Source organism: Antechinus flavipes, chromosome 4 (assembly GCF_016432865.1).
Source record: "Antechinus flavipes isolate AdamAnt ecotype Samford, QLD, Australia chromosome 4, AdamAnt_v2, whole genome shotgun sequence".
Taxonomy (NCBI): domain Eukaryota; kingdom Metazoa; phylum Chordata; class Mammalia; order Dasyuromorphia; family Dasyuridae; genus Antechinus; species Antechinus flavipes.
The window spans coordinates 159,309,858-159,335,806 of NC_067401.1; the positions used below are offsets into that span (position 1 = coordinate 159,309,858).

Here is a 25,949-nt window from a genome sequence, read left to right on the forward strand (position 1 = left end):
ATCTCTGTGCATCTAATCACAGCGGTCAAATACTTTGATCTGTATAGAGTTCACATGCATTTTTTACATAATTACCTTTTACTTCTCTTCTATCAAGTTCCCCCTTGTCCAGTCCCTTTTAATATTTCTGAATTCCAGAAATCTATCTTTCATTTATTTAGAGAAATTCTTCATCTGGGATTCAATGTTTAACCTTTTAATTGAAATTTTAAATCTTTTAATAAGATTTCTTGTTTCTCTTTTAAATCATTCTGATTCTTGTTTTCCCATGTTCTCTTGGATATAGGAGCCTTTTTTTAGGCATTTGTTCACTTTTCTTTAGCTTGTAATATAAATATAGTGGGGCCACTTTTAGCACATTCACCAGGGACAACTATTGATCAACTGATACCAACTGTTGGATAGCCATAATAGCCCTAGAAGTTACAGCACCTTTTAGCCCACCAGTCCTGCTTCTAACCCAGACCTTAGAGCCAACATCCAGACAAACAACTCCTGTGAAGAAGGAGTCTGCCATCCCCACCAACTATCAACTGCCACTTATGTGATTATTTAGCTGAAGAAGAAAATACCATGGAACATTTTCATTCGAGTTGCAGATAGAAGCTACCAAATTTGTTGTCTCCCCTATTAGAATGTGAGTTTCTTGAGGGCAGAGGCTGTCTCATTTTTTTTTCTCTCATGATTTTCTGCACATAGTAAACATTTAATAAATGTTTTATTCATTTCATTCATTTAAGAGAAATTTGTATTATATATGAGGATTTTATTAATTATGCTTCCTTTTGATTTTTAGGATCCTTTCTGTACATTTATCTACTTTGCTTTAGGCTTTCACTGAGAGCTTCTTCCTTGAAATATTTGATGTTACAGCTTTTTTGTATGCATACCTCTGGCATGTACTTCCAAGGCTGGGCTGCTTGAGTCTTCTTGAAGGCTCAGTGGCCTGTGCCCTTTTTCTAATTACCTTGTCTTGTTTCAGTGTCCCCCTTTGGCTTGCCTTCTTTCCTTCTGTGACTGTGTTAAATCATACATGATGCTTTTTGTGGGGTGAAGAGAGATTAGAAGTGTGTTCTAGGGAAAGTCTCTGAAATCTTCAAAGTTCCCTGTGGTGTTCTCTTCTTTAAAATATAATAGTTCTTTGGGGGAGAGTAGATTTCTTGGGGAGGATTTGGAGATTAATCACTCCAAATCCAGCCAGCTGATAAAATCCAAACATTTATTCTCTCCTTCCTTGGGTCTGGGTCGCTTTCTTAGAGGCCTCAGCTTTCCTTGGTTCCGAGAACTCTCGTTGCTAGTCTTTTGCCTCTAGCTCAACTCCGAATGTCTCCAGCCCCAGCACCAAGGTGAAAGTTGGAATGAATCTGACTTTGCCTCCGAGAGTGAGCTTGTGGGACTCTGTATCTCCCAGAGTGCTCTTTGGCCCTGAGAGCTTCTTACTTATATGCTGTTCACTGAGTACACACCAATCATTATATCAATGGGAAACCATTATTTGTTGTATGATTAAATCAATGCTAAACTAGATTTAAACATTGTCTTCTCAATTCCACTTAGTACCTTGTTTCAAGTTCTGGCCCATAACATCTCGTAGGATCAGATCAATCATACTGGACCATGCTAAATTAGATAATTATTGTCTCTTATCAACTTTAATGAGTTAACACTTTGTAAGAATTCCAACAGTTCCCTACTTACATAGGGCCTTTCCTTAGTCAGAGGACATTAAGTCGAAAAGGTGCAAAAAAAACCTAATCTGCCATCTTGCTTGTTTTATCTTTTTCTGTACCTAAACCTAATATCGAATAATTGGACATCTCTCAAGGGAAAATTATTACTATAACTAGCAAATGGTGTTATTTAACATATTAATATATATTTCACATTATATTTTTAATATTTCAGATGAGCAGAACAGTCCTAATATTGTATATTTAACCAAACTTAGCTTATATAAAGCTATGTAACTAATTAAAGTTGGTAAAGTAATCTAAATATATTATATGAAATAAAATATTTTAAAATGTATGAGATAAAAAAACTAGCTAAAATATATTATTCGCTATTTTGAACTAGAAATTTAGATACCACAATGTGATAAGCATACATATACACAATTCTTTTAAATACATAATAAACTTAGCATGTAAATATCTTTTTTTCTTCCCTCCCCCAACCCTAGAGATGGCTATTGTGTGTGTATGTGTATACACATATTTTTGTATGTAGATATACATATGTATATGTATGTTTAAAATCATTCTATACATCTGTTTATCAGTTCTTTTTCTAGATATAAAATACCTTCATACTATTCATTTATAATAATCAACATGACTTAATTGCTCAAACTTGTTTTAAAATGATATTGCTATTACTATATACAATGTTCTCTTGGTTCTGCTCATTTCATTTTTCATTATTTTGTACAAGTCTTTTCATGTTTTGCTAAGATCACCATGAACTCCTAACTTCTTATAGCACAATATATCACAGCTTATTCAGTCGTTCCCCAATTAAGGGCTGGTATCGATATTTTAGAATATATAGATCTTTTCCTTTTTTTTTTCCTAATCATTATTAGAAAGAGACCTACTGGTGATATTGCTGATCAAAGGGTATAGGAAGTTTAGTAACTCTCTGAACATAATTCCATAGGTATCCAAAATGGTTGGATCAGTTCACAGTTCCAATGGTGAATTTTTCCACAGCTTCTCCAACATTTGTTGCTTTCCCCTTCAATTATTTTACCAGTGCAATAGTTATAAAATGTTATCTTCAAGTTGTTTTAATTTGCACTTCTCTAATCAATAACATCAATATTTACTAATTTTAAGACAACTCTGAGATATCACTACACACCTCTCAGATTGGCTAAGATGATAGGAAAAGATAATGACGAATGTAGGAGGGGATGTGGAAAAACTGAGACACTAATACATTGTTGGTGGAGTTGTGAACTGATCCAACCATTCTGGAGAGCAATATGGAACTATCACCAAAGGGCTATAAAATTGTTCATACACTTTGATCCAGCAGGGTCTCTACTGGGCCTGTATCACAAAGAGATTATAAAAAATGAAAAAGATCCCATATGTGCAATAATGTGATAGCCCTTTTGGTAGTAGCAAGTAACTGGAAACTGAGTAGATGCCCATCAGTTGGGGAATGGCTGAATAAGCTATGATATATGAATGTAATGAAATATTGTTTTATAAGAAATGATCAGCAGGATCATTTCAGAAAGGCCTGGAGAGACTTACATGAACTGAGGTTAAGTGAAGTAAACAAGAAGATAATGTGATGATCAACTATGATGGACTTGGCTCTTTTCAACAATGAGGTGATTCAGGCCAATTCCAATAGAAATGATGGAAAGAGTTATCTACATTTAAAGACAGGATCATTGGGATGGAATATGAATCACAACATAGTATTTTCACCTTTTTTTGTTGTTTGCTTGCTTGTTTTTTTCCTCTCATTTTTTTCCCCTTTTTGATCTGATTTTTCTTGTGTAACATGAAAAATATGGAAATATGTATAGAAGAATTGTACATGTGTTTACCCTCTATTGGATTACTTGCTATGTAGGGAAGGGGGAGAGGTAGAAGGGAGGGAAAAAAATTGGAAGCACAAGGTTTTGCAAGAGTGAATGTTGAAAACTATCCTTGCATTTATTGTGAAAAATAAAAAGCTATTACTTAAAAAAAATTACTAATTTAAAAAAATTTTTCCTTGAAAAAAGATAAATGAAATAAATAATTGATTATATAATGCTATGAAATAATGATGTATTTATTTGAAAAGGACATAATAGATTTACTAAAAATTCAAATAAAATGTAGACTCCTCCATGAATCATAATGGATTTGTTTTCTCAACTTGGTAATTTATGAATCTAGTTTATGCAGGATTTATTTTCTAGATTTAATTGTCTAATCACATATATCATTAAACTTGAAAACTGTTTAATAAATAGTACAATCAATATAATAATGTATTTGACAAATTTACCTGCAATATTTTCGCTAAAGTAAACTTGTCTTGTACCTTATAAACCAATTATTAACTGACACAGAATACCTCCAATAAAACATGGCCTGGATCAGCCTATAACTATAGGTAGATTTTGCCACTGTAATTAACTTAACTAAATTTTTCCTGCAACAATTCAAGGGGTAAGAGTTTTCCAAATACTATACATTTATATCCTTTCCCCTTATTTTTTTAAATTTTCTATATTAACAGAGATCCTTCTATCAATCATGTCCATTATAGTATATTTAGCTAACCATTAAAAACTCAAGCAATTTTACTATAGGGCAAAAGTTAATAATGACATCTGGATTTATGTGCTTTAAGATTTGCAAAGCATTTTACATAAAGTAAAAGGGAATTTCAGGGTAAAAAAAAAAAGAAAAATAATTCAATTCCTAGTAAGCAGCCTCATATATATGCAATTCAGCATGAAAATGGTTCATTCTTTCTCTCATTCTAAAATATTTGTCATATAATAGGAAAATACAATAATAGGTATTGCAGAAAATACAAAACAGAATCAATTAATAGGTACTGTAGAAAATATAAAACGGAGATAAACTTTCTGCCCTTGGGAATTATAGAATAATACTTTGGTGGGTGCTTGGGAAGAAAGTGCTTTGGAAAGTCTTAATGTGAACTAGTATTAGTATGATCAAAAGTATGGTAATTTAATCCAATTTGACATATATTTATTAAGTTCATATTACATGTAACATCTCACACAAGGGAAATGGAATAGACACAAAGATGAAACTCACTGTTCTCAAGGAGTTTATATTCTAATTGGGAAAAAGAAAAATAAGGTATATTTAAATTATTATAACTAGATACAGATGCAGATTCAGTTATATATATGTGTGTGTGTATAGATATAGATATAAATATATAAATGTATGTATATATATATATATTATATATATATGCATAAAATGAACGAATAAGAAAAAGTTTAACATTGAGATCTTACTTGAGGACTGGGATTCTAGCTATAGAGATAATAGGGAAAGTTTTAAGGACGCAGCATTTTAGTTGGCCAACAAGTAGAGATAAGGAAAAAACTATTTTAGGTGAAGGGAATGAAAAACATGAGCAAAAGCAGAGAAGTACAAAATTAGTTTTTAGAGGCTATTACATATTCCAATTTGGTTAGATTGTGGAGTACTTTGAAAGGCAATAATGTATAGAAGAGGAATTGGATTTGTTCTACTTGTTTCCAGAAGACAAAATTAGAAGGAAGAAGTAGAGCTTGTAAAGCAGTAGATTTAGTCTGCATATAAGGAAATCTTTCCAACTATTACAGCTGTCCAATAATGGAATGGATTGGCTCTGGAGTTGATAGATTCCTCTCACTAGCAATCTTTCAAGAATAGTCTGAATAACTATTTATAAGATATGATAGAAGGTATTCTTATTTATGAATAGGTTAGAATACCTGGTTTCTGAGAATTCCTTGTACATCTGGGGTTCTACAAATATTATCTCATTTAATCCTTACAACTCTGTGAATGAGGTGCTGTAGATAAGGAAACTGAGGCAAAAAAAGGTTAAGAGTCATTTGCCCAAGTTCATAGAGCTAGTAAATTTCTGGGGCAGGATTGAAACTCAGTATTTCCCGACTTCAAGTCCAATACTCAAATCTATTGTGCTAGTTAACTTGACATGGGTCCCTTCCAATTCTAAATGCAAGATATATCATAAACTATAGATGGCTAACATCACAACCTTTGTGCCTAACTTTAACTTAGAATATTATTAAGAAAAGTACTAGAAGACAAATTTATGCTAAAGGCTATATACCACTTAAGTTTTTATTTTTAAATGGATGACAATCTAGTGGGAGAAAATACTGGGATATAATCAAATTAAATAAACTGGGATTCCCTATTCCATTTGACCAAATAGTACTAACTGAAAGTTTGAGCAAAGGTAATAACAACTAAGAGCTGAAATAATCAATGTAGTTTAACATGTTTACCCTGGATTAGTTTTATTCATTTTAAATGCAACAAAAGCTTTACAAAACAAAACAAAAATATAGAATAGTTCCACAGAGACAGAAATATTACCAGTGCTTTTCCATAGAGAAAGCCAAAAAATTCCAAGTAGGATATGATACAGTGCTTGCTTAATCATGAAAACAATAAAAATCCATAAATGTGATTTTACCAGAACCTAACATTGTCAGAATAGAATTATTTATGTATATTCAGATCATATAGTTGTGCATTAGAAATTAGTCTTAGAAACTAAACACCAATACACACAAAACTAATTTTGGGATTTTTAACTCCTTCATTTTCAACCATACATTCAGATTCATTTAAATTCACACAAGAACTGCAACAGTTTCACCTAAATCAAATTTTCCACAAGTTAAACATCCCTTCTATACTTAGATATGATTGTGAAAATACTTTGATCTCTATTCCCAAATTTATTCCTGTGTAATCCATGACAAAATATAATGTGATTTACTGTATCTTTATATGACAGCCAAGCAGCTGACAGTACTTAATAATATGCATAAGGGCAAAAAACCTTCTGGCCCCAAAATATATAAATCATAATTGAAGCACTTTATTATCATATTACAATTAAGCAAATATAGCATTATAAGATCTTCAAAACAATTCACATTTTCCACTTTTTAAAAAGGACATTTTTATTCACACATTTTGATATTGCAAGGAAATAATTTTTAAATTTTATTAATTCATTAATATATTTACTTTCTGATTATATGATATGATCTTACCAAAATTGGAAATGCAGGGGCTATTCACAAGCCTAAAAACTATTATGATTAATGGAGAAGATTTGTCATGTTTAGTTTTTGTTCTCACCTGGCTTACTCTTCCTTAGGCAGCCTAGTGACCACTCAATTCTAGTGTCTCACTATATTAATGTTAAGCTTAAGTGTGCAAACCAAAATCTGCTTAGTACACTTAATACACAGAACTTCCAAGCTCATAAAATCAATCAGCTTCCCTCTCAAAAGTAGCAGAAATTATAGGTGTATATGTACACCACCATATTCAATAAGAATGTCATTTTAGACCACTTGTTTTCCCCCACAGTAATCATAATGCTGGAATGGCCATAAATTCAACAACAATTCATTTCTTTTAAAAAGCATCTTTAATCTTATAAAAAAAAAACAACAGATCTGAAAAATAGATCAAGAAGAAAAAATATAAGGATGATTAAATTACCTGAAAGCTGTAACCAAAAAAAAAAAAAAAGTGCCTTGACATAATGCAATAAATAATTTTTTTAAATTGTCCTGGAATTATAAAACATTAGGGGAAAGTAGATAGGAAAAAAATATATGTTTATCTGAAGATCGCCACCTCAATGAAATCCTATATGGAAAACACATAGTAGTAATATTGCCAAATTTAGAAACCCCCAGATTAAAGAGACAATTCTACAAGAAACAAACAAAAAAATTCAAATATGCTGGAGCAACAGCTAAAATTGTACAAGATTTATCAGCAACTACAACAAAAGTATGCAATTACTGGAAGAGAATATATCAACAATCTGAAAAACTAGGCCTGACAGAAACTAGGCATTGACCCACACTTAACACTGTACACCAAGATAAGGTCAAAATGGGTTCATGATCTAGGCATAAAGAATGACATTATAAATAAATTAGAAGAACACAGGATAGTTTACCTCTCAGACCTGTAGAGGAGGAAAGAATTTGTGACCAAAGGAAAACTAGAGTTGTTCACAAAATAGAAAATTTTGATTATATTAAATTAAAAAGTTTTTGTACAAACAAAACGAACATAGACAAGATTAGAAGGGAAACAATAAACTGGGAAAACATTTTTACAGCTAAAGGTTTTGATAAAGGCCTCATTTCCAAAATATATAGAGAATTGATTTAAATTTATAAGAAATCAAGCCACTATCCGACTGATAAATGGTCAAAGGATATGAACAATTTTCAAATGAAGAAATTGAAACTTTTTCTAGTCATATGAAAATATGCTCCAAATCATTATTGATCAGAAAAATGCAAATTAAGACAACTCTGAGATACTACTACATACCTCTCAGATTGGCTAAGATGACAGGAAAAGATAATGATGAATATTGGAGGGGGTGTGGAAAAACTAAGACATTGATACATTGTTGTGGAATTTTGAATGGATCCAACCATTCTGGAGAGCAATTTGGAACTATGCTCAAAAAGTTATCAATTGTGCATACCCTTTGAATCCAGTAGTGTTACTACTGGGCTTATACCCCAAAGAGATACTAAAGAAGGGAAAGAGACCCATTATGTGCAAAAATGTTGTTGGGAGCTCTTTTTGTAGTGGCTAAAAACTAGAAATTGAATGGATGCCCATCAATTGGAGAATGGCTGAATAAATTGTGGCATATGAATGTTATGGAATATTATTGTTCCCGTAAGAAATGACCAGCAGGATGATTTCAGGGAGGCCTGAAGAGACTTACATATATTGAGTGAAATGAGCAGAACCAAGAGATCATTATACACTTCAACAACAATAGTATATGATGATCAATTTTGATGGACAAGGCTGTCTTCAACAATGAGATGATCTAAACCAATTCTAACTGTTCAGTAATGAAAAGAATTCAGTACACCCAGAGAGAGAACTATGGGAAATGAGTGTGGACCACAACATAGCATTTCTACTCTTTCTGTGTTTGCTTGCATTTTTGTTTTCCTTCTCAGGTTTTTTTACCTTCTTTCTAGATCTGATCTTTCTTGAGCAGCAAGATAACTGTATAAATATGTATACATATATTATATTTAACATATACTTTAACATATATTGGATTATCTAGGGGATAATCTAGGAGAGGGGATGGGGGGGAAGGAGGGGAAAAGTTGGAACAAAAGGTTTTGCAAGGGTCAGTGTTAAAAACTACTCATGTATTTATTTTGTAAATAAAAAGCTATAATTTTAAAAAAAGAACTAGGTCTAAGGTCAAAAATATTCTTTATCTAGCAACACTAACCAAAATGTTGAATGAAAACAAAAGGACATTCAAGGAACTTGCAGATTTTTAGGACTGTGTCTCAACCAAAACTGAAATTAATAGAAAATTTAACATATAAAAGCCAATCAAAGATTAATTTTAAAGGGACTCAACAAGGACAAATTGTGTTTTCTATATATGGAAATGTATAGCATGTATTTAAGATTAACTTCAATAATTGGGCATTTCAAAAGAAAGATTGGGGCAGATCTGAATATGATCTGACTGTCCAGGAAAAGATAAAAATAGTAATTTTTCTATACAAATGAAGTACAGAGGAAGAATTAACACAAAGATTAGAGTGAGGAAGAGAGATAGTAATTCTAAAAACCTACTCATACTGGGAATGAGTTAAGTAGGGAACAATACAAGGGGAAAGGAAAAAGGATAAGGCGGGGTATAGAAGGGTATAAACAAGGCCAAGGTATATAGAATAGTGGGGAAGAGATAAAGAGGGAGAGAAAGGTGGCATAGGATAAGATGGAATATAAAAGATTGTTTAGATTAATGGGAATAGGATAAAGAGGGAGGGAAAATAGTGGAAGATAAGGGAGAAACCCTGGGTGTGAGGAGGTTACATTAATAGCAAGACAAGTTAAGGAACAGAATTAAGTAGAAGAGTTAGCAGGGATAGATACACACAAATATTACAACAGGGATCAGAACTAGAATTTATTAGAAAACAAAGTAGAGCTAATACTCATTGATCTCAAAGTCAAACTTAAATATTCAATCAAGAGAGAAATCTAACATATCATATTAAGTTTTAGACACATACTTACATATGTATTAATGTGTATGTGTATATGTATGTATGTTGATATATGCATGCATGTATATAAATATATATGGGTGTGTATGTAAATATATATGTATGTATATATACATTTTTCCTTGATGTTCTTCTGGGTACATGACAATGTTTTGTTTTTTATTTTCCTTTTCTGTTTTTCTTTTTCTATTTTTTTCCTTATTTTGTAATTAGTTTTAAATAAATATTCTTAAAACCCTAGAAGTAATAAATAAAATAAGAAAAAATAAAAAGTACTTTTAAAAATTACTTCTGAGATTAAACAAATGAGAGAACAATACAAAAAACAGTTTAAAAAGCTGCTCAAATTTATGCATTGGACATTCTTAAAAGGAAAAGTATAAATCTGGATTAACTCACAATAAGCAAAAAGAATTTATTGCCAGATAATTTCAATTTATAGTTTTAAAAATTTCAGGGTAATCATAGCTTCCTCTGAAACAGTTAAAATTGAAATTTCTATGAAACATTCTATCACTAAACATGACTCTAACTCCCTATTTATGTCTATAAGAAGACTGAATAAGGAGAGATAATTTAAGGTCTTCTAACTCTTTGTTCAATGCTACTATCACTATATATATGGTCTTTCTCTCTTCCCTTCATATGAATCCCTGGTATGAAGAAGGGACAGGTGCAAATGATGCAGAACAGGAACTTCAATCAGACTATCCTGCCTTCATTGTCAGAATTTTAATCTACCCATCTTGTTTCCATTGTCACATACACACACATAAGAAGGGTGTATAGATTTATGGGAGTGGGACAAAGTGTGTAGATTAAAGGAAGAGGGAAAAAGGATTAGGTGGCAATCAGACCAACAACTCCTGAGACTGTCATTAGATATTAGTATGTCTAAGACAGACTCAATCATCTTATGCAACTGCTCTCACTGTGTATCTGGTCACCTAGACTTGCATGTGACTTTGTTCTCCACTAAGATTCCATAACTCCCGCCTATCTGCCTAGTACTCACCCTTATTTCTCTCCCAATCTTTCCTCTGATTTAAAAAGCCATCTCACCTAAAATATGATGCTTAATCTCCTTCTTGTAAATAAAGGACCTCCTTTGTGACTATGATAAATATCTTTTGTGAATTCTTCACATTGCAAACTGCTCTCCCATCCCGTTACCTGGGTACATCATGTACCTGATACTTCTGCACAACTACAGTACTGACTTGTTTATTTCTTTTAAAGGAAAGCTTTCCTCAGAACTAACAACATTGTTTTAAGTCTAGCTACTGAACATTTTTGAGCATGACTTCTATCTAATACAGAGTATACCAAACCCGATTTCTCCTTTTGAAAATTGTGGTTTGTTAAATCATTTAAAACAATTACATAGTTAATAACATTTCACTCATAAATATCTTAAGAATTTCTACCTTTTATAATTATTTTTTTTCCTAGAAAATGAATTATTTTTATAAAGGCATCATGGGGAAATGAAAAATATATTCTTCAATATCCCCATTTAGAAAATTTCTAAAGTTTTTCTTTTCAGATCTAATTTTTCTAAGTTTCAGCTACATTTTTTCTTTTTGTTTGTTTATTTTGCTGTTAGATTTATACAGTTCTAAGAAAGGAACATTAAAATCTTTCATAATTACAGTTCCATAATTTTATCTTTTTGTAATTCAGAACCCTTATGAATTTGTTTGTGAATTATGTTGTTTGCTGTAGATATATTGTCATACATTTAATAATGGCATTTCCATTGTTCCTGGAATATTGCTTATCTTATAAAATATAACCTCTTTTTTAGCTATATAACCACACATAATAATAAACCTATCTTTGTAGGTTGAATGAAGGCAATCTACAATTCTCTATTAGCTCTTTGTCTCACCCTATTTATTCTTGCATCTTTCCATTGTATTGTACCTTCTAGAAATGATATTGATTCATTTTTAAAGGATCACAGAATTTAGTTCATGAAGCACACATCCAGCTCTTTCTTCATTACATCTCCTAATTCCTTGTTTTTATTAAATCTTTAGTTACTTAGATTCCTTTAGCTCCTTAAAGATATCTTCGTCCTTTTATCTCTATTAGATTTTCTTTTTTCCCTCCAAAAATAATGTTTTATAAACATGAAAGAAATGATTTAAATTACTTAATTTTGAGAATTGTAGTCATTTAGTCTTCCTTTTCCTAATGTTGGGATGGTTGCAAATGAAAAACTATCTTTACTTGTAAAAAAAAATTTTTAAGATAGAAATGTTTCAAATTCTTCTATTGAATTTCCATCTTTTCCCACTGAAGTCTAGGTTCAGGTTTAAAGGATATGTTATATTGGGTTGTAGTTTGTGCTCCCCTGAATTTGGGGACACATTATTTCATTCTTTTATTTCTTATAACAACTAAAGAATCCTGTGTTATATGAATTGGTATTCCTTCATATTTGAAGGCCTGTCTGTGGATATTTGCAAAATTTGTTATTGAAATTGTGAAAAATAATCATATACACCTTGAAAATTCAAATATGGAATTTATTACTATTACTGATCTGTAAATTCAGTTGATCAGTGCTTTGCTATATGCATTTAAACATTCTGGTGAGTTATCTTGTAAAATCTCCTCTAGTATGGTATTTGGGTTTTTATTTTATATTATTTTTTAATATTTCAATTTGTCCTGTTTTTTGGTAGATATAGAATCCTCAAGTTATGTTTATGTACTTTGAAGTCAATTACTTTGGTTTCAATAGAATTGATGTAATCTTTTAAAAATGTTACTTCTTTTCTGTCAGATTTTTTCCTCATGAATTTTGTTGTTCTATAGCTATTATTTTACATCTCAGAATCTCTACTTCTGTAAAGAAATTATCCATCATCTTTATTATGTTCTGAATCCTGAAGTTTGTTTTCGACATATACTTTGCTCTTGCTCTAATTTGTAACCTATTTTCATCTCTACTTTCTTCTTTAAGTTTTATTTTTATTTTGAACCATCCTATAATTTCTTGCTAATAATGGTCCTTGATTTTTTTGTAGAATTTAAAATTTTATTTTCTAAAGCCAGAGTTTAGTTTATTTTACTTCAAAATATAATACTTGTTCATAGTGTAATGACTTGAAGATTTTATTTATTGTTCCATAGAAGCAGAACTTTTATGAATTTATCGGCTTCAGAACTTAAGTTTTTATAGACTTTCTTCCTTAGAGTGTTGGACTTTTAGACTTTCTCTTATATTCACAGCCACTTACTTCTTGCATTTTGCCCCTTACTTTCTTTAATTCCTTTTCCAGCAGCATCAAATCCTTTTATCCTCTTTTAATGTTCTCCCTTCCCCAAGATTGAGATTCCTTGGCTTCATATTTTAGACATTTGAGGGCCCAGCCCAACTCCCTATCCTATACATCTTTAGCTTTGTTTTTAAAGACAAGAAAGGTAATTCCAGACTACCTTTTTGAATTAATTTCATATTACTCCTCATATCTCTTATTTCATATCCTTATATCTATGTTACAATGAAATTTTCTGGCTTTATTTGTTGAAGGGCAATGGATTGAATTTTAACAAATTTAAGGTAGTAATAGCACATACAGGTAGAAGTACCTAATATGCATTTGGCAAATAAAGATATGTCAAAGAAAGAGAATGTAATGATCACGAGCAAATTGATTGAAATTAATTTTAAAATTATTTTCAAAATTTGTCAAGCTCTATCTATAACTTAAGTGTAACAAGTATGAGGGAGTTAACATTTTAACAAAATTAAAAATAATAGAGAAAAGACCAGAGTGAAAAAATTAAATTGAGATTCAAAAAATCCATTTTAAATTAAACTAATGTCTTCATAAATTAATATTAATCCTTTAACAGTAACTTTCAAAGGTTTATATTCTATGATGATGGCTTTAAATAATTATGCTATATGCTACTTTCCTTAAATTTATAAAAGAAACTGAATTGTTCATTACAGCCTTTAGATGACTTCTAGTTAGAAAAATTCAATCTTATTTCTTCAGCTACTATTTTATGGTTGGAACCCAAGAATCTCATATTCGTTATAGTGATACTGATTTTACAAAGGCTTAAAAAAAAAAGTCTACCTATACTGTTATAATGTTTTAGTATGTCTATACTACTTCATTATATATTTAAATATATAATTCTTTAAATAAATATTTGAATTTCTGAAATATACATAGCCATGCTTAAGTACTGAATTATTGCAATACTACTTATTCTGAGTAATATTTTATCCTAATATTCTGACTCTGATTAGAGAATTGTGTGTTTCTTTTAACATGAAGTTCTTGAAGTAACCAACAATTCATTTCAACAGTATTTATTAAAAGCCTATTACATTCCAACATTGAACTAATTCTGTGGATACAAAGACAAAAATGAAACCTCTCTATAATTTAGGAGATTGCAATACACAGGAAATTAATATGTAAATAAATACAAAGTATATACAAGTTAGAGTGGGGAAATTTAAGAATTTGGCACATTAATACAAAGGCACAAATAATGTAATCACCAAAGGCCAGAAATCTAAACCTGACCGATCAATAGATTCTAAGTGTGAGTAATTCCTTAATAAATAAGAAAGGATCACAGGGGCTTTCAGTCATCCCTAGAAAGAAAATGAGACAGGAAATAATTTTATGGTTGGATGATAGAATCAAAGGCAACTCCCCCTCATCCTTGCAGGTCAGTCAAACAGGAGTTAAAACTAATAATGAAGTTAAGAGGGAATTATTCTATCACTTTATTTACTAAGGAAAGATCATCTAGAGAATCACCTAATAGGTGCCATTGAACTCAATTTGAATCTGAATAGGAATAGTTCATCTATGTGCAGAAAGGTTCCATTCAAATCAACAAGCACTGATTAAACAACTAAAATAAGCAAGCCAGTATCCTAGATTCTGGAAATATTCCTGCCTTAAACCAACCCTCCTTCTCCCCACAAAAAAAATTTAATCTATTGAAATCTAATCTAACCCTATTTATAATCTTGTATTTTGCAGTTTGTGTTTTGCACTTTTTTACTGACAAACCCCTTGTCAGATGGGGGTTGTCCTTTCTAGGAAGATGATAATAAGCCCCTTTTTGCTTTTCTTATTTTGAGAGTATAATTGTTTTTGTGGTCTCTACTGTTCTACACACAATATTTTGGAGAAAATAATTTATACATGATCTTAAACTACTTAGAATATGGAGGATGTTATTTCAAGGATTTGTGATTTTACTGGCATATTTCTTCTAGTAATAGACTCTTCAGTATGGATGAATTAATGACATAGCAATTAAACTCTTAATTTTTACTAGTAATTGTGTTCAGCACTAGGGGTACACATAAGAAAGCAAAAATATATTTTATCCACAAGGAACTTACATTTTAATAGGGGAAGATAAGTCACAGAGGGAAGAAGTTGATCAGGGTGAAATATCATAATTTGAAAAGTTGCAGGGATAGTGAGGGAGCCATTGAGGATTGGATTGACATGGATTGATATGCCATTTCACAATGGTAAATATTAATTTGATTATGTTTGCCAAACTGAAAATAAAGCAAGGGGGAAGAGCAACAAAGGGTACTCATGAGGTGGCAAGGCAACTGTTTATGAGAAGGCTGGGACTAAAGTAAGGGGCTGCCCTGGACTGAAAAAAATTACCATAAGACAGACTCAATAATGACATAGCAGGGGCCAAAGGTGGAAGGTCTGGAGATGAAAAATTAAGTTCTTTACAGCTAAGTTTCTGAGTCTAAGTGGCAACGAGATGATCAAGGAGTAATGTGTTAGATGGTTTAGTTTTGCTAAGTATTGCCAAGGAACTAAGTGGTGCAGTAGCTAGGGATCTTGGGCCCAGCTTCAGGAAGATCTGAGTTCAAATATGGCTTCAGATTCAAGGGTTGAATGACCCTTGAAAAGTAAATTAATCCCTCTTTATCTTGATTTCTTCAACTGTAAAATGGGGATAAGAATAGCATCTATCTCCCAGGACTGTTGGGAGGAATAAATGAAATAATATCTGTAAAGTACTTAACACAGTGCTTGGAATTTGGTAGATGCTATATAAATGCTTATTCCCTTCTTTCCTAAGGAAAAAAAAAGTCTTTTTATGAACTTCTCTAAACCTAGCTATGCTGGATCTTGGACCATATATATATATATATATATATATATATTACATTGCTGATTTTATATTTAAAAGCCTTGTCAGACTGGTAAAAACAACCACTTGGAGCTTAACTCTGTTGGAATATTCTTTGAGAACTCAGAGTCACAAAAAAACCACATCACAATAAAATTCTGGATTCAAACTTATAGAAGATGAAGTATCTAGTGATAGTCAAATCATACCAGAATTTATATAGTACTTTAAGTTTGCAAAATTGAATTACATGTATTATCTCATTTGTTCCTCATTATGGCTCCTTGAGGTATGTGCTATAATCACCCTCATTTTTTACAGATGAGGAAGCTGAGACAAATAGAGAGTGATTTAGTTAGGGTCACAGGCATAAGAACTGTCTGGGTCAATATTTGACTGTAGGTCTTCCTGACTCCAAAGCTAGTATTGGGCCACTTGGACATTTATATTTTAATATGGGTTTTCCTTATTTTATTCAATTTTTTTTCAGAAAACTTGAATTTATCTCCTTAGATTTTTTTCTTTCACTCATGTGTTAGGGGCTAGATATTGTGCTTTATTCATCTTTTCATTTCTCTATGTACCTAAGACAGTATCTTGACTAAATGAAATTCTCAACAAATGATTACTGATCAAATCAATGAATGAATGAATTGGCTTCCCATCTCTGCACATCAGTTTCCTCATTTGAAAAACTGAATTACCTCTAAGATTCCTTGCATTTCTGGGATACTATAATAATTATTTAATGTCAATGCCTTTCCTCACATCTATTAAATACTAAAGCTTCATTTATCTGGCATAAGGAAGGGAAATTCTATAACATCAATTTCGCAGATAATTAAGGCATTAAAACATTGGAGATTTTACTTATTGTGGAATTTTAAAGATTTAATGTGTATTTATTGTTGCTGATGTTCAGTCATTTTCAGTCATGTCTGACTCTTCGTGACCATATTGGGGTTTTCTCTGCAAAAATACTGGAGTGGTTTGTAATTTTCTTCTTCAGCTCATTTTAGAGATGAGGAAATTGAGACAAACAGGATTAAAAAACTTTCTGAAGGATCAGAGGTCAGATTTAAATTCAGAAAGATAAGATTTCCTGACTTCAGGTCCAGTATTCTGTCTACTACATCATCTAACTGCTATACATATATAGAATATTAAAGTAGAAGAATGATCATTAAACATTTAAGAAAGCCCTTATTAAGCAGAGTATTCCAAACACAACAAAATCTTTTGTATTAGAGGATCATTATGATAGATATCAATTATCTTTCAATGTGATAAAGGAATGAAGTCTTTAGAGGTTAACTGAGTATTTAATATTGCTTGCCTCTATATAGACTAGTCTCAGCATGGTGAGCTTTTAATTTCTATGACTACTTCTATGGTTTTTCAATTTTCTTCCTCTTTATATGAGTATAGGCTGTTACTTCTTATGATTCTTACCTTAGCTAATATGCTACTTTCACTCTGTATTTAAAAAACAAAATACTTGTCATAACCAAGCTTTAGTCAGTGATAAAAATAAGTCAGATTCAGAATAACAGAGACATGGAGAACAGTCTGGACAAAGAAGTCCAGGAATACAGTTAGTTAACATAAAGAGGGTTTAGAAGTGGTAAAATGTAAAAATCACAGAAGGCAGGGTTACCCACAAAAAAATAAAGAGAATAAGCATGGTGAAGAGTTGGCATAATGGAGTTCAAAAAATAACCAGTGAGGTTCTAAAACAAGAAACTTGACACTGAATGCTGTTATAGTAGTACTAGTAATAACAACAACAATAATAATGATAATTAATAATAATTAAATGCCTTTTAAAAAGAAGGAAGAAAATATACTTCCTTCCCTTCATAGCAGAGATAAAAGACTCCTAGGATAGAACAATACATATTTTTGTCATATTTGGATGATGTTGAGTAAATTTTGCTAAATTTTTTAAAAAATTCTATATTAACAATGATTGTTTTAGGGAGTAAAAAAGGGAATGATATATTTGGAAATAAACATAATGTAAAAAAAAATCAATAAAATTAAAAAGGTAAAAAGTCCTCTTGATTCAGGGTGAAACTGGTTTGAGTCAGAGAAGAATGATAGAAAGAGCATTTTAAAGGATCCTAGCTACTTGTAATAAGAGAATCAAAAGAATCAGTAACAGATAAGATATAGTAAATTAGTTATGGCACATGGGATTTTTTAACAAATATATTTTAGTTATATACATACACATAACTACACCAGTTTATTTCCACGTTTATATTTATGATCCAGAAGGTTAAGATACCTAGAAAATGAATTTGGAAAAGTGGTTTTTACAGAATAGTGGCTAAGTGGTAGGTTGTATCCTATGGAAGCTAAATGATGACAATTGCTTCTAACTATGATGATGGAGATGAATGTGGTCTCTGAGCTCAGGTCACTTACGTTGATATTTGTGCTCTGGCACCTTGAAAATAGGCAGTAATTAGAAGCTTCTAGTTGGTACATTGGTTCCTATTTAAGGTGGGGTAAGGAATTGTGCTCAAGTGATTTGTAATTAAGAAAGGAGCTGCCACCCAATCAGCAGATTTAAAAAGAAAAATAACTTCTGCTTTCTTTCATTTTCTTAATTCAAATGTGTCAGACTGGGCTATCTCTTTCTTAAACTTTGAATAAAATGGGGAGGTATCCTTTTTTTTTCCTGCCCCTTCCACAGAAGCCACAATTTATAGTAGTACAGATCTTATAAGATATGTGTGTGTGTGTATGTGTGTGTGTGTGTGTGTGTGTGTGTGTGTGTGTGTGTGTCCTGGTAAGCTTAAGACTGGATCTTAAGTTTTTAGCTTCTTTTTTCTACTTTGTATTTTTTTTTTTTAATTTGAGAAAAGGTAACTGAATATTTCCAGACTTAGTTACACCTTATGAACTGGAAAGTTCCAGAGTCACTGGGAGCTCTAAGTGTTGGTAGCAAGAGCTATTTCCTGTAGCTATATTCTTCTCAAAGTAGATGTTCAATGAAACCAGGATGAGCCGTACATGTTTGCCAGAAGATATTGATCTTAGTGAGTTGTGTGAACAATACAGCTCTAAAGTGAAAATTGTGGTCCTGTAAAACGATTCATGTTTTATTTATTAACCAAGCACAAGAATATAATAGGAGTGATGGGTTCCTGGTTCATGGTGTAAGTATTAATCAATAAACACTTATGAGCATTTTTTTGGTGGTAGAGAAAATACATATGTATGCTATATTTTTTATCTACTATTTTGAACATTAAGTAAGATTTCTAGACTTTTCTAGATGAGACCTTTAATCTCTTTGGAGAAAACTTGATACATGAGCCAAACCTAAACTTTGTTTTAGGAGGTTTTCTTGGAATAATTAAAAGGGGCATAAGGCATGAACTAGCAAGTATAAGAAAAACTTGCTCTCATTCAGTCTGTATGAATCTTAAGCAGAAGAGTCTTGTGGGCAACTAGTATGATGTAATGTAGGCAATGTAGTACAGTGGATAGAATTCTAAACTTGAGAGTTCAGGAAGGCCTAAATTTCATTCTGGCCTCAAGCATTCAGCTGAATCATTCTAGACTAGTCATTTAAACTCTATTTATGCTTTCATTTTCTCGTGGGTAAAAGTAAGGCAATGATAGTACCTATGTGTAGGATTGTTGTGTGGATAAAAGGAGATAATATTTACAAAATGCTTTGCAAACTTTTAAGTTCCATATAAAAGCTAGTAATTTATTATTCTTACTTTTATAGAACTTAAAAATATGGCAAAGTACTCAATTTACTCAATATGAAAATATACTAAAAAATTAATTCTCATTCTTAATTACTCTATAAACCACAAATCAAGAATCTCCTCAGAGAGAAGTCTAATAATTTAAATAGATATTGCTGAAGTTTAGAGTTATGACTTTTTGTACAAAAATTCTATAGAATGAGTTTACCATAGCTTACCTTTTCCAGTGTTAACTCTGTTTCAGCTGCATGTGTCATTTTCAATTCTAACTTCATTTTTTCTGAGTCAGCTTTCAATTTGTTCACAATGGTCTCATGGTCTCTTGCTGTTCGTTGTTTTTCTTCTTCCCGAAGAAGTCCAAGCTCTACAAGCTGCTGTTTCCTTTGAGAGTTTACTTGAATCAACTCTTCTCTCAATTTGTGAACTTGAGCCTCCATATCAGAAATAACCTATTTTTTTAAAAGGAGGGACTCTTATTAGAAATGGCATTCCTGATAAAAGACTTTCATAAGTATTAAGAATATAAATGGAAATGCTATCTCCATCTCCTTTTCTTCTTCCACCTACACCTTTTAACAATATTTACTAAGGCTTAAGGAAATTTCCCCAATTATTCATATAAAAGCCTGCATTTATTTCTTCCATTTTGGACGGCAACACCCTGCCAAAACTTCCTGAAGGAATTAATAGCGTGATCATGAGATTAGGCATCATGTTCTTTCAACACACATTGAATAAATTAAAATTTTTCCACACAGGAATAAGGACAAGATAGTAGATAGAAATAATAAAAATTTGAAATATCAAGATTAGGGGCAGGTAGGTGGTCAGTGGATAGAGCACCAGCCCTGAAATCAGGAGGACTTGAGTTTAAATCTAGTCTCATACATGTAATACTTCCTAGCTGTGTGACCCAGGCAAGTCACTTAATCCCAACTGCCTCAGAAAAAAAAAATCAAGATTAGAACTAATTTATGGGATTGGGAGCCATAGAATAAAATCATAAATAGTCCTTATTTTTATTATCATAATTATAACAAAGAAAATATAATTTCAGTTAGAATTAAAATTGTGTACTTTATTATTATTATGTAATATTATTATTATTAATACAAAATAATATTCAATTCAATTGAATTCAATTACTTCAACATGAAATTTCTAAACAATAGACCTGAATCTACTAGATTAGAATTGACAAGCACTATATAACATCTTGTCTCAGTCAAATAAGAGAGATCTACCGATGTATTGTACAAGGAGAGTAGAGTAATCCATTTCAAGCCTGCTTTGGCAGAGAATGTAGCCTTGCAATTGCTTCTACTGTTGTGTTAAAATGGTTTGAAATTGATGACTCTCATTTCATTTTCTAGAAGAGATGGTCTCACAATTGTGCCTAATATTATTTCAATCCATTTGTTTCTCTTTTCTAGATGATAGGGATGAACATTAACATTAAAATAAAGTTCTAGCAAAGTAGTTTCTTTTGTTGCTCTTGTTTTAACATCATGATTTTTCTGATTCTAAACTCAAGTATAAAGTATATCAATACTGCATGGCAAACAGAAAGAAAAGATTAGTCAATTTCAAACAAAAATCTACTATTGTTAAATGAGCAGATGTGTGACAGTACAAATCTGATGAATTATTAAGATGATGTTGACTGGCTAATTAAATTGTGAAATTCATAATGTAGAGGTTCAAATTTTACACTAAAGAAAAGATATTGCTTTATTTATGAAGTGTCTCAAAACTAATCTGTTGGTTTTTCATATATTATGTTATATATATAAAAAACACATAACATTTATGTTGTTGTTCAAGGCTTTTTAAACAATTGCAGTTTCAATCATGGCATAATGAGCTTTTTCAAATAGAAAGTAAAATAAAACTTGGGGAAAATAAGATAGTGGGAAACATAGAGTTAGTTATTTTAACTGTGAATGTGAAAAGAATGAACTCTCACATTAAAAAAAAAAAAAAGCAGATAGCATACTGGATTAAAAGCTAGAATCCCGCAATATGTTGTTTACAAGAAATACATTTAGAGCATAGTGATACATAGGAGTAAAAGTAAAAGGCTGGAGCAGAATCTATTTTTCTGCAACTGAAGTAAAAAAAAATCAGGGGTAGTGATCCTGATCTCAGATAAAGCAAAGCAAAAATAGATATAATTAAAAGAGATAAGGAAGAAAAGTTGGAAAAGGAACAAATTAAAAATCCTCTATTGATACCAAATTCAAAATTCTGAAAATCAGAGGAGAAATTAATAAAATGCAAAGTAATAAAACTCTTGTATTAATAAACAAAATTAAAAATTGGTTTTAGGAAAAAACCCAATTGATAAACTTTGGGTTAATTTGATTAGTAAAGGAAAGAAGAAAACAAAATTATCAGTATCAACAAATGGAAAGGGTGAATTTACCACCAATGAAGAAAGAAATAATTAAAGCAATAATCAGTAACTATTATGCCCAATTGCACATCAATAAATCTGCTAATCTAAGTGAAATGGATGAATACTTACAAAAATTGAGATTATTGAGAATAACAGATGAAAAAATAAAACACTTAAATAGTACCATTTTACAAAAAAGAAATTGAACAAAGCATTAATGAACTCCCAAAGGAAAAAAATCTCCAGGGTCAGAGAGATTTACAAGTGAATTCAACCAAACATTAATTCTAATACTATATAAACTATGTGAAAAAATAGGGGAAGATGTCGTCCTTCTAAATTCCTTTTATGAACAGATATGGTGTTGATATCTAAATCAAGAAGGGCTAAAACAGAACAAGAAAATAATAGACTAATTTCTCTAATGAATATAAAAGCAAAACTCAAATAAAATACTAGCAAATAGATTACAGCAATTTATTACCAGGATAATACACTATGATCAGGGATGCAGAGTCAATTCAATAGCAGGAAAACTATTAGTATAATTGACCACATCAATAACCAAACTACAGAAATTATATAATTATCTCAGTAAGTACGGGAAAAGCATTAGACAAGATACAATACCCCATTTGGATTAAAAAAAAAAAAAACTAAACTAAAGAGCATAGGAATAAATGGAATTTTTTTTAAAGTAATAAGAATCATCTATCTAAAATCATTAGCAAGTATTATTTGTAATGCAGATAAGCTAGAAGCATTCCCAATCAGATCAGGTATAAAAATAATTTGTTCAATATCACCACTATTATTCAATATTGTACTAGAAATGTTAGCTTTAAGAATAAGAGAAGAAAAATTGAAGGAATTAGAGTAGGAAACAAAACTCATTCTTTGCAGATGATATGATAATATAGTTAGAGAATCCTAGAGAATCTACTATAAAACTACTGCAAACAATTAACAACTTTAACAAAGTCGCAGGATATAAAATAAAGCCATATACATTATCAGCATTATATGTTATCAACAAAGCCCAGCAACAAGAGATAGAAAGAGAAATTCCATTTAAAATAAATGTAGACAATATATAATATTTGGGAGTCTACTTGCCATTACAAAGCCAAGAACTATAGGAACATGTTGGAATCCTTACAAACTGCTAACTAATTAGAATTGATCTGATCTTACAAGAAGATGTTTTGGGCCAGAACCTGAAACAAGGTAGTAAGTAGAACTAATTAGTACAATGCTTGTGTTTGCACCTTTACTCATTGGAGTTCACAAGTATGCCAGCTTCACAAAGTAAGCTTTGTAACTGTGAATTCATACCTCCCTTAAAGCTCTTAGGGCCAGAGAGCACTATGGGAGAAAACCCATAATCCCATTCTCTCAGAAGATATAACGCCAGTGAAGAGAGATCTATTGCAGAATATATTTTCCATTTGATGGCAGAAGAGAGTTCAGCTGGATTGGAGAAGAGCACTCTGGGGCAGACACAGAGCACTTTGGGAGATTTCAGCGGAATTACGCCAGAAGCCCTCTCTCCGAGGCAAGAAGGAATATTTTCCACTTGGCTGGCTGGTGGCAGAAGAAGAGTTTTCAGAGGAAGAAACTACGAGTCGAGAGTTCAGCGGACAACCAGATTCATCTTCATCTCACACCACTGTGGTTGGTGGCTGGGCTCCTGCACTTCCCCCACTGAGACCAAGCTGGTCTGAAAGACTCACCAGAAAACTAACCGAGCCCCAAGTGAAGAAGACAAGAGATTCATTCCATCCTTGTGCTGGCTGGAGGCTGAAGAAAGCAGAGGCAGAGGCTAAAGGACAAAACCTTTGGATTTGGAGACATTCGGAGGGCTCTAAGCTAACTGGGCTATATTAGAGACAATAAAAGATCTGAACTTTTATCACCTGGCTGCGTTTTGAGAAGAAAAAGATCACCACAGGAACACATTTACGAAATACTTCTCACACAAATAAAGGTAGATCTAAATAATTGGGAGAATATCAAATGTTCAGGGGTAGTCGGAGTTAATATAATAAAAGTGACAATTCAATCTAAATTAATCTATGTATTCAGTACTATAGCAATCAAACTGCCAATACAAAATTCATCTGGAAGAACAAAAGATCAAGAATTTCAAGGGAATTTATTTTATTTTTTTTAATTCAAAGGAAGATAATCTAGCTGGGCCTGGCTTAAAACTATATCATGAAGTGGGAGTTATCAATATCATTTGGCACTGGCTAAGAAACAGAGTAGTGGATAAGTGGAAGGGGTTAAACTCACAAGACACAATAACTATAGTAATCTAGTGTTTGATAAACCCAAAGACTCCAGCTTCTGGGATAAGAACTCACTAACTGACAAAAGTTACTGGGAAAACAAAAACAATATGGCAGAAACTGGGTATTCACCAACATCTTGCATTCCAAGATACCATGCCAAAATAAAGCCAAAATGGGTTCAGGATTTAGATTCCTTTTTGTCAAAATAATGTCTAAATAAGCAAATTAGGATAACAAGATCTTTGGAGAAGGGAGGGATTTATGGCCAAAGAAGAAATGCAAAATGGGTAATTTGATTATATTAAATTAAAAAGGTTTTGCACAAAGAAAACCAATGCAGCCAAGATTAGAAGGGAAGCAGAAAACTGGGACATACATTTATAGCCAGTGTTTCTGACAATGGCCTCACTTCTAAAATATATAGAGAATTGACTTAAATTTATAAGAATTCAAGGCATTCCTCAATTGATAAATAGCCAAAAGATATGAGCCATTTTTAGATGAATAAATTAAAGCCATATAAAAAATACTCTAATCATTATTGATTAGAGAAATGCAAATTAAGATAACTCTGAGGTACTACTTCACACCTCTCAGATCGGCTAAAATAACAGGAAAAGATAATGATAAATGTTGGAAGACATGGGAAAACTGGGACATTAATACAATGTTGATGGAGTTGTGAAATGATCCGACCATTCTGGAAAGCAATTTGGAACTATGCCCAAAGGATTATAAAACTGTGCATATACTTTGATCCATCAGTGTTTCTTCTTGGTTCGTATCTCAAAGAAATCATAAAAATGGAAAAGGATCTACATGTATAAAAAATCTTTGTAGCAGTCCTTTTTGTACTGGAAAGGAACTGGAAACTGAGAAGATGCCCACCAATTGGGGAATGGTTAAATAAGTTATGGGATATGAAGGTAATGGAATGTTATTGTTCTATAAGAAATGATCAGCAGGATGATTTCAGAAAGGCCTGAAGAGACTGATGAACTGATGCCAAGTGAAGCGAGTAGAACCAATAGAATGTTGTACACAACAACAACAAGATTATGTAAAGATCAACTGTGAGGGACTTGACTCTTTTCAAAAATGAGGTGATTCAGGCCAATTCTCATAGACTTATGATAGAGCCATTTACATTTAGAGAGAAGACTATGGGGACTGAATGTAGAGAATAACATAGTATTTTTACCTTGGCTGTTGTTATTGTTTGTTTATTTGCTTATTTTTGTTCTTTCTCATGTTTTTCTTTTCACTTTTGATGTGATTTTTCTTGAACATCATGCCAAATATGGAAATATATTTGGGAAAATTGCATATATTTGACCTATATTGGATTGTTTGCTGTCTTAGGGAGTGGCAGGAGGAGGACGAGAGAAAAATTTGGAACACAAGGTTTTGCAAAGGTGAATGTTGGAAACTCTTTGTATATATCTGGAATAATAAAAAAACTATTTTTTAAAAAAGAAAGATCATTGGAAAATGAAATAAAACTGGTGGAAGATTAAATAATTAAATCCTAA

The 25,949-nt window shown here is 31.7% G+C and overlaps 1 protein-coding gene across 1 annotated transcript in view; it reads right to left on the reverse strand.

The window, feature by feature from the left end:
* CEP112 (centrosomal protein 112) overlaps positions 1-25,949 on the reverse strand; it is a 589,318-nt gene that overhangs the window by 234,116 nt on the left and 329,253 nt on the right. Inside the window, exon 20 of the mRNA XM_051996640.1 lies at positions 19,944-20,174. Coding sequence (XP_051852600.1) covers positions 19,944-20,174 — 231 coding nt within the window. The remainder of the gene's footprint in view (positions 1-19,943; positions 20,175-25,949) is intronic.